This window comes from Priapulus caudatus, unplaced genomic scaffold (assembly GCF_000485595.1).
Source record: "Priapulus caudatus unplaced genomic scaffold, Priapulus_caudatus-5.0.1 Scaffold427, whole genome shotgun sequence".
NCBI lineage: Eukaryota > Metazoa > Priapulida > Priapulimorpha > Priapulimorphida > Priapulidae > Priapulus > Priapulus caudatus.
In genome coordinates this window covers 120,474-130,317 of record NW_014577488.1, presented here as the reverse complement: position 1 = coordinate 130,317, position 9,844 = coordinate 120,474, and the positions used below count along the sequence as shown (strand labels likewise).

The 9,844-nt window shown below is 48.1% G+C and overlaps 2 protein-coding genes across 3 annotated transcripts in view; both read left to right on the top strand.

The window, feature by feature from the left end:
• LOC106810286 (tankyrase-like protein) overlaps positions 1 to 9,844 on the top strand; it is a 63,459-nt gene that overhangs the window by 7,870 nt on the left and 45,745 nt on the right. Inside the window, exons 6-13 of the mRNA XM_014813583.1 lie at positions 523 to 806; positions 1,219 to 1,406; positions 1,864 to 1,969; positions 2,538 to 2,713; positions 3,215 to 3,359; positions 3,780 to 3,901; positions 4,689 to 4,773; positions 5,317 to 5,492. Of these exons, the coding sequence (XP_014669069.1) occupies positions 523 to 806; positions 1,219 to 1,406; positions 1,864 to 1,969; positions 2,538 to 2,713; positions 3,215 to 3,359; positions 3,780 to 3,901; positions 4,689 to 4,773; positions 5,317 to 5,492 (1,282 nt within the window). The remainder of the gene's footprint in view (positions 1 to 522; positions 807 to 1,218; positions 1,407 to 1,863; positions 1,970 to 2,537; positions 2,714 to 3,214; positions 3,360 to 3,779; positions 3,902 to 4,688; positions 4,774 to 5,316; positions 5,493 to 9,844) is intronic.
• Positions 7,383 to 9,844, top strand: part of LOC106810289 (poly [ADP-ribose] polymerase 2-like) — a 12,738-nt gene continuing 10,276 nt past the window's right edge. Inside the window, exon 1 of one of the 2 annotated variants that reach the window (XM_014813588.1) lies at positions 7,383 to 7,438. The gene's annotated coding sequence lies outside the window, so the exon portion shown is untranslated. The remainder of the gene's footprint in view (positions 7,439 to 9,844) is intronic. The other variant, XM_014813587.1, reaches the window with a different exon arrangement.

Sequence of the window (9,844 nt, the reverse complement as noted above, 5' to 3'; positions counted from 1 at the left end):
GTACATCCATCCCCTAATATGCCCCCTCGTACATCCATCCCTTCATATCTCCCCTCGTACATCCATCCCCTAATATGCCCCCTCGTACATCCATCCCTTCATATCTCCCCTCGTACATTCCCTCATGGCCCCCCTCATGCATACATCTTCTTCTCATATCTCCTCTCATAATTCTCCTCATACATCCAATCATGCTCTCTCATCCCTCAGCCTCCTCATCTACACTCGTTAGCCGATACTGACACGTCACTGAGCTCGCGTCTCTCTCTCTCATCCGCGCGCAGAGCTGCCGTTCGACCTACCAAAGATCCACTTCATATTCCCACATATCTCCATATACATCACCTCATACATACATTCTCTCATTTGTCACTCATCAATCCCCCTCATACATCCTCTCTCCCTCACGCGCAGAGAGCTGCCGTTCGATCTTCCCAAGATCCACTTCATATCTCATATGTTTGCTCATACATACATCTCTCTCTCTCTCTCTCTCTCTCTCTCTCTCTCTCGCGCGCGCAGAGCTGCCGTTCGATCTTCCCAAGATCCACTTCATCAAGCGCAGCCGGGTGGACCTGGACGCGGCAGACGCGCGCGGGTGGACCGTCGTCCACCACCTCGTCAAGCCGCTCGACGTCGGCACCTTCGAGAACATGGAGGCGCTGTGCCTGCTGCAGCACTGCGGGGCGCCTATCGGCAAGGCCGACGACGCGGGCCGCACGCCCCTGCGGTGCGCGTTGGAGGTCGGCACGCAGTGTCTGTCCGACGCGCTGCAGATGCTGCTCAAGCGCGAGCGCAAGGAGTGGGTGAGTGCGATTGCGAGACCGTTCTATTGTTTTCCGGGTTGGGCATCCGAGCGCGACCTGGTCATCACTTTCCCCTCACGCGTGACTTTGGTGCTTTGTGCACTTTTTGCAGTGTTTGCAGAACGTTTTTGCAGTCTTTTAGCTTTTATGCTCCTGTGCATTCTCATAATCTCATAGTCTCTCTGAGTTTTCGCTTTTCCCCCCACTCATAATTTTGGTGCGTTGTGCACTTACAAACATTTGTGCAGACTTCTAGTTTTCATGCTCCCGTTCATTCGCATAATCTCATAGTTTCTCGAAGTACTTTAGTGTGTTGTGCACTTGAAAACGTTTTGTGCATTTGATCTGGTTTTTACGCTCCTGTGCGTTCCCACAGTCTCACAGCCTCTGATTCTCGCCCTTGCACACACAGGCGACGACGAAGTTGACGCAGGTGGAAGCGTCGGACGGCATCGACTGGGGCGCGGACTCTGCGCCCGACTACGAGAAAGATTACGAGGCAGCGCTGGCCCTGCAGGCGCAGACTGTCATGGAGGTGGACAGCGCGGAGAAGGAGGGGCCGGAGCTGCCGGATAAAGCATCAGACATGAGCAAGACGGGGTGAGAGATTTTCATGCGAGGTTTAGGCATCTTTGTTGTAACGATAGGGGTGTGGGTGTGGGGCGGTGGGGTTAGGGAGGGGGTCTTTACAGTGAATTGTTCAGGAAGATTGTCTAAATTTCTTATTAAAAATAATGTGCCACTGAGAGTATGTTGAGACTAATATGGCTCTCTTATTGTATAAATTTAATTATTTAGATCTCAAAAAATTATGAATTGATTATTAAAAATCTTTATCATTATCAAAATTATTTAATGAATCTCGATATACTCTTGATGATTTGATCCACGATTAATTGGATGTGAACAGAAAAAAGTGATAGCTCTACTGCCACCATCCCACTAATCTGGCTCGGAAATATTTCTGGTGTGCGGAGGGTGGTCTGGTGTGCTAGATGCGAATATGAGTAGGCAGGTTGCGGGGGTGCGAGACTAGCATTGCCGTTGTCATCTGCAGAGACCTATTGATGGACACGAATCAGAGCCGTCCCTATAGCAGCCTCCTGACAAAGGTGGACGTGAAGTACGGAAACTATGGCTTCTTCTCCTTCTACAGGTGCCAGGTAAACAGCCGTCCATTCACGTGACTTAAAACAATGAGTTCTACTTAATTGAATACTCATGCATGGGCTGCTTATGCGATGATGAGCCGGATACCTATCACGTAACTCATGAAGCTGCCATATAGATCCTACAGTTTGAGGCAATAGATGCCGATGTATTTATTCAGCCAGTATAACGTATGTTGTTGTTGTTGTTGTTGTTGTCGACGTTGTGCAGGCGTTGCTGTCGTATAGATCAAACAGCTCAAGGCAATACATGCCGATGTGTTTATTCAGCCACTATAACGTACATTGATCTTGTTGTTGTTGTTGTTGTTGTTGTTGTTGTTGGTGTTGTTGTTGTCGTTGTAGTCGTCATTACTGTTGTTGTCGTCGTCGTCGTTGTTGTTGATGTCGTCGTCGTCGTCGTTGTCGTCGTTATTGTTGTCGTCGTCGTCGTCGCTGCTGTGCAGGCGCTGCTGTCGTGTACATTCATGCAACTGTAGTAGTAAGGCGTATTCATTCACTCAGCCGGCACGTACGTAACACGCAGGCTGATCTGTTCTCCGCCCCCGTTGTTATACGCCAGGTGATTCATCTGAAGGGACGCGACATGTACGTGCTGTTCACGCAGTGGGGTCGCATCGGCTCACGCTACGACTCGCAGCACCAGAAGACGCCGTTCCCGGCCGCCGAGGACGCCATCAAGGAGTTCTGCAAGGTCTTCAAGCAGAAGACGGGCAACGACTGGAGCGCCCTCGCCACGTGAGTTGCCGTCGCCGCGGCGACCTGCGGCGGCCGCTGCGCCGTAGAGTAGAGCATTGCACTGCACATTAAACGCGTGTTGCATCTTGCAATAGTGGATGCTGCACCATACAGTAAAGCTTTGCAGAATAATGTGCATTACACCATGCAATGATGGACACTGTTGTGCAATAAAGCATTGCACTGAAGAATAATGTGTATTGTACTGAGCAGTAGTGGAGTTTATACCATAGAATCTTGCACCATGCAGTGGTGGACACTTACGTAGAATAAAGCATTGCCTTGCACATTAACGTGTGCTGCACCTTACAATAGTGGACACTATGCTGTAGAATCTTAGCATTCTACTGAACAATAATGTGTGCTACACCTTGCAATAACGGAGTCTACGCCGTAGAATACAATTGCACAATACAACCTCGGTGATGCTGCGACGCGCGATAATGGCAGCGCCGGCGAGCTCACGATGCTGTTTCAGGTTCGAACGTTCGTTTGTTTCAGGTTTGAGGCGCAGAAGGGAAAGTACCGGCCGCTGCGACTTGAGACGCGGAAACGCGCGCGCGCTGGGCGCCGCTTCAAGGTCGACCTGCAGTCCAGCGTCAATTCCAAGCTGCCGCAGACCTTGCAGGAACTCATGAAGGAGCTGGTGAGAGGGGCTGCTGCAGGGTCACGATGTGGGGACGCGCGCGTGGGTGGCGGGGAAGGGGGGGGGGCGATTGATAGTGGTGGTGTGTGTGTCTGTGCGTGGGGGGTGGTGGCAGAGGTTGGCGTGGGCAGTGGCGTCGCAAGGTGGCGAGGAAGAGGGGGAATATTGGGAGGGCTGCTTCAAGGCTGCCGCAGACCTTGCAGGAACTCGTGAAGAAGCTTGTGAGAGAGACAGCTGCGGGGTCACAATGTGGGGGTTGCGCGCATGGGGTGGTGGTGGTGGACCACATGTGGTTGCCATTTTTATTGTTGTTATGCACATGTTGCTGCTGGTGTTTCTGCTGTTTTTGTGGGTGATTGTTGTTCTATATGACCATCATGTTAATTGAGATTAATCGCACAATGTTGTGTGCTTTTCCAGACGAATGTGCGATCGCTGGAATCGGCCTACAAATCTTACAAGGTCAACGAGAATCTTCTGCCTTTTGGCTATTTGCCAAAAGATGTTATAAGCCAGGCCCGAGATATCTTGGAGAAGCTAGCGTAAGTTTTCTCACTCCAATGTTGCTTTTTCGCTTGCTGTCTTGCGGTAAGCTGCTCCGTAAAGCTTCGGATGGATTTTCGTTAGTTGTGAGCAGGGTGATGTTACGATTGTGTCTACGACTTCACTTATTGCCAGTCATGCTACAATCACCACCAGGTCGATGCGCTATGTTTTACAGACTGTTTACTGTCTACAAGGCTGTGGATCTTTTAGCTGAATATGATAGCCGAACGAACAGATATTTCAGGGTAGAGACGATGTGCCGTTTAACAAAACTTGAGCTACTATTGATGTAATCTATGTATTCTATCTAATATTGTAATATATGCGTTCACATCAATGTTTTTTTGGCACTTAGTTGTTGTTTTTTTAATTAATAAAAAAGATATTAATAAAATAAATACAAATAAAATTGTGAATTTTCACCCAATGGTTAACCCTGTCCGGATTACAAACTCTGTCATCACTGCATTTGTTAGCCTCCTGCAGGCATCACTAATTAAGGCATTTCAGGCATAATCACGCCTTACTGCTATAGAAATCCTTATCTTTTTCGTGCACTGGAATAGACGCAGACACAGTTTCTACGCTGCGACAGAAAGCAATCATGTACGCTATTCAGCATCTGTTCCTAGTCCTATTCTCACGAGGAGAGAGGAACTAAGAGAGAAGCATGCATCTATTAAACAGGCATCTATCGTCTGCTAGAGCGTCGTCGGATGACGCCTCGTGATGTTATTCTCGGCACGCGAGTGCATGTTGATTCATGGCTTCTTGTTGCTGCAGAGCTAACATCGAGGCAAAAGACAAAGCCCTGGAGAACTCGATGGAGGCTGATTCAGCTGAGAAGCACTACAAGGCCATGGAACAGGTAGACAGCTAATGCTGTGACCCCCCTCCTCGCCGTCCTGTAGTGTTAGTCCTAGTTATACCTGTTAACTTATTTGCATGCCGGCCTGCCCGCCCGTTAGCCTACACTTACCTGCCTACCTGCTTGCTTTCCTGTCAGATACCTCTGCCAACCCACCCAGCTGCCTACCTGCTTGCCTGCTTGCTTTCCTACCAGGTATCTCTGCTAATCCACCCAGCTGCCTGCCTGCTTAAGTTTCGGACAGCCTCACCTACCCTTTTACCATCTCACTTATGTCGCCGAAATGATGGGTCATGGTGCTTGCTGAAATGTGGCATTATTTCTGTGATTCTCCCATTTAGCATGTGTGTGTGCGTATGTGCGTGTAATAAGTGTGTAAAATAATGAATATATTTACTACTAAATAATTACTATATTTCACGTAATAAACTAATACTTACTTAACTTACTTACTTAATTTACTTTCTATATATTAATTAATATTTTAATTTTGCATTAATTAAACAAGAAATGATTTGAAAGTGAAAACTGCGTTTTTCGCAGATCCACGACCTGTCCAACGAGTACTACTACCTGATTCCGCGTGCCGACTTGACACACACATGCTGCCGCCCATCGACAACGTCAAGGTGCTGCGGCAGATCTCGACCTGTGTCGCAACCTGCTGGAGATCGACATGGCGACGAAGCTGCTGGTCGCGGCCCAGCATCGCAAGAACGGTGCGTGCATGCGTGCAGCGATGACGGGGGAGGGGCAGGTTTCACTGTGATGCAGTGTTGCAAAGCGTAGAATTGCTAGAATAACTTAAATTGACTACGTCACGAATTTTCTATGGTAAAATATGTAAGCAAAATTTGTTGCCATTTTTTTTACATTAAAAGTAAGAACTAACGGGACTAAATGTATCGTCAAATTCTTACCTGATAAGATTGTTTCTCACTAGTTAAAAATCCAAAACAACCTGGACGATTTTGACTGTTGTGTTCCTGACATAATTGCTTGCTATGGGCTATGTATGAGTCACGAGTGTATGTTCACACTCGAACAATATAGTAAAATAAGAGCATAATGCAGCAATTTAACCATAAAAACGTGAACAGAATTACTTATATTTTGTGAAAAAGTGAAATATTTTTTTATTTTTAAATTATTTACGGACGTAATCATTTTAACATAGCAAGAGGGGTGTGTGCAGCGATGACGGCGAGATTATAGGGTAACGAAGGAGTGGCAGTTTTGCTGTGTTGCAGTGTTGCATAATCGTAGCATAATAATATATATCGTGTAGCATTGGTCGATATGAAAATGGGTTGAATTTTCACTGCGACACAGTATAGAGTTTCTAGCTTAGTTTAGCATAGCAAGGAGATGTGCAGGAATCAGTGGTGAAAGAGGGCAGGTTTCACTGTGATGCAGTGTAGCATAGCATAGTGTAACATAGGGACAGGGCGTTAGGCAATGCAAAACGGTGCTCAAGTCTCACCACGGCACATCCTATAGTTAGCATAACATAGTGCCTTATAGCATGGCATAGCATAGCAAGAATGCACATCGAAAAAACTGACGGAAGCGACCGTTCTACGAAAACATTGACGCGCGTTTAAAAAACTCATCTCCGTCGCTCTCTCACATCGCAGAGATCTGCCCGCGTGGATTACGTCTACCGCTGCCTGGAGCGCAGTAGAGCTGCTCGACTGGAAGGTGGCTGAGGCGCAGTAATCCTCCACACTACCACAACACGATGCGTACGTATCGCGGCGCGCCACCCACGCGGCCGTGTGATTTTATTTTCGTTATCTAAGTTTCTTCAGTCTACCTCTGGCCTACCCTGTCTACCTCTGGCCTACCTTGACTACCTCTGGCCTACCCTGTCTATACCTCTGGCCTACCCTGACTACCTCTGCTGACTGATTGCAGCCAAGTGTGCAGTGGAGGCGATCGACCCAAACCCTCTCACTCTAAGCCCTGCCTTTCAGTCTATCCTCTGGCCTACTCTGACTATCCCTAGCCACCTTTCAGTCTCACCTCTGGCCTACTCTGACTATCCCTAGCCACCTTTCAGTCTCACCTCTGGCCTACTCTGACTATCCCTAGCCACCTTTCAGTCTCACCTTCTGGCCTACCTCTGACTATCACTAGCCACCTTTCAGTCTCACCTTTGGCTACTCTGACTATCCCTAGCCACCTTTCAGTCTCATCTGGCCTACTCTGACTATCCCTAGCCACCTTTCAGTCCTCACTCTGGCCTTCTCTGACTATCCCTAGCCACCTTTTCAGTCTCACCTCTGGCCTATCTCTGACTATCCCTAGCCACTTTTCAGTCTTCACCTCTGGCCTACTCTGACATCCCTAGCACCTTTCAGTCTAACCTCTGCCTCCTGACTACCTCTGCCCATTCCCTAAGCTACGGCTTTAGTCTAATCTCTAGCCTACCCTGACTGACGATCTCTGCTGACTCATTGCAGCTAAGTGTGCTGTGGAGCGGTCTACCGCCGTGAGTCGCGCGCGGGGAGCGGGAGAAGCTGAAGCGTGCGGATCTGAACAACCACGCGATGCTGTGGCACGGCACGCCCGTCGCCTAACATGCTGAGCGTGCTCAAACGCTCGGGCTGCTCATTAGCGCCACCTGGCGCCGCCATCTCGGGACACTCTGTTCGGAAAGGGCGTACGCGTGTGTGTGGTGTGTGTGTGAGGGGTGGGGTGGGGGGGGGGTTATTGTGTGTGTAAGTTCCGGTGTGTCCTGGCTGCCGTCCGTGTTTGGCCTGTCTGGCTTTCTGGATTGTGTGCTTGCCATCTGTGCCTGAATGCTTGTTGTCTGCCTGATTGCCTGCCTGTGTGGTTATACTGTCCATCTGCCTACCTGTTGCTTACATGCCTGCCTGGCTGCCTGGTGCCTGCCTAATGGCCTACCTGCTTGCTAAACTATGTGGCCTGCCTCAGCCATTTGCTTACCAGCCCACAACAGCCCGCTTGACGACCTACATACAACTTCTCACTTGTTTTGCTGCCATCTCAGTATTTCCAGTCCATTCATTTACCTGCCAGTTCGCTTCGCACCCCAATGCAACATTCCTCGCAACTTGGCAAACGTCCTCCTTGGTTGGTTATTGTCTCTGGCACTGTCCTCGTCCCATTTGCGAACCACGTTGGCTGAACAGCGCGCTCGTCTCAGCTCGTGCAGAGTGACGTCGTTGTCAGCGGTCAGTATCGCCTCGTCTGTTGCTGCTTGCAGGGTGTATATTCGTCACGTCGCTCAGGGCTTACATGAGTTATATGAATATATGGTTGCAGGGCATATATCGGCGGCGTGGTATATATGATGTATGCTTGCAGGGCATATATTCGGCTGGACGTGGTATATATGCAATATGTGCTTGCAGGGCATAATTCGGCGGACCGTGGGTATATATGAATATGTGCTTGCAGGGCATATATTCGGCGACGTGGGTATATATAGACATATATGCCTATGCCAGGGCATATATTCGGCAGACGTGGTATATATGAATATGTGCTTGAGGGCATATATTCGGCGGACGTGGGTATATATGAATATATGGTTGCAGGGCATATATTCGACAGACGTGGGTAGATATGAATATATGCTTGCAGGGCATATATTCGACAGACGTGGGTAGATATGAATATATGCTTGCAGGGCATATATTCGGCGGACGTGGGTATATCATGAATGTATGCTTGCAGGGCATATATTCGGCGGACGTGGGTATATATGAATCTATGCTGCAGGGCATATATTCGGGCGGACGTGCGGTATATCATGAATATATGCGTTTGCAGGCGCATATATTCGGCAGACGTGAGGTATCTATATGAATATGTGCATTGCAGGGCATATGTTCTCGGCGGACGTAGGGGTATATATGGAATAGTTATGCTTCCCAGGGCATATATTCGGCGGACAGTGAGGATATATATGAATATGTGCTTGCAGGGCATATATTCGGCGGACGTGGGTATATCATGAATATGTGCTTCGCGGCCATACTATTCGGCGGACGTAGGGTATAATATGAATACTATGGTTGCAGGGCATTATATTCGACAGACGTAGGTAATATGAAATATATGCTTGCCAGGGCATATATTCGGACAGACGTGGGTACATATGAATATATGCTTGCCAGGGCGTATATTCGACAGACGTGGGTATCATATGAGATATCTTCGTTGCTTGCAGGGCATATTTCGGCGGACGTGCGGTATATATTGAATATATGGTTGCAGGCATATATTCGACAGACGTGGGGTAGATATGCAATATATGCTTCGCAGGGATATATTCGGCAGACGTGGGTATATATGAATATGTGTCCTGCAGGGCATATATTCGGCGGACGTGGGTATATATGAAATATATGGTTGCAGGCATTATATTCGACAGACGTGGGTAGATATGAAATATATGCTTGCAGAGGCATATATTTCGCACAGACCGTGGGGTAGATATGAATATATGCCTTGCAGGTGGCCGTAATATTCGACAGACGTGGCGTAATCATGAGTGTATGCCTTGGCAGGGCATCATATTCGGTGGACGCGTGGTATATATGAATGTATGCTTGCAGGCATTATATTCGGTGGACGTTGGCGGGTATATATGAATGTATCGGTTGCAGGGCAATTTTCGGCGACGTGGGTTATATATGAATATATGCATTGCAGGGCATATTATTCGGCGGAGCATGGTATATATGAACTTTATTGGGCTTGCAGCGGCATATATTTCGGCGGACGTGGTATATCATGAATATATGGTTGCAGCGGCATATACTTCGGCAGACTGTGGTATATATGAATATACGCTTGCAGTGCAATGGCATATATTCGGCGGACGTGGGTATATCATGAATGTACTGCTTGCAGGCGCATATATTCGGCAAGACGTGTGGTATATTTGAATGTATGCTTGTCAGGGCATAATATCGGCGGACGTGGGAGGTATATAATGAATGGTAGCTTGCAGGGCATATATTCGGCGGACGTGGCGTATATATGGTAAGTGATATGCTTGCAGGGCATATATTTCGGCGGGACCTGGGTAATCTAT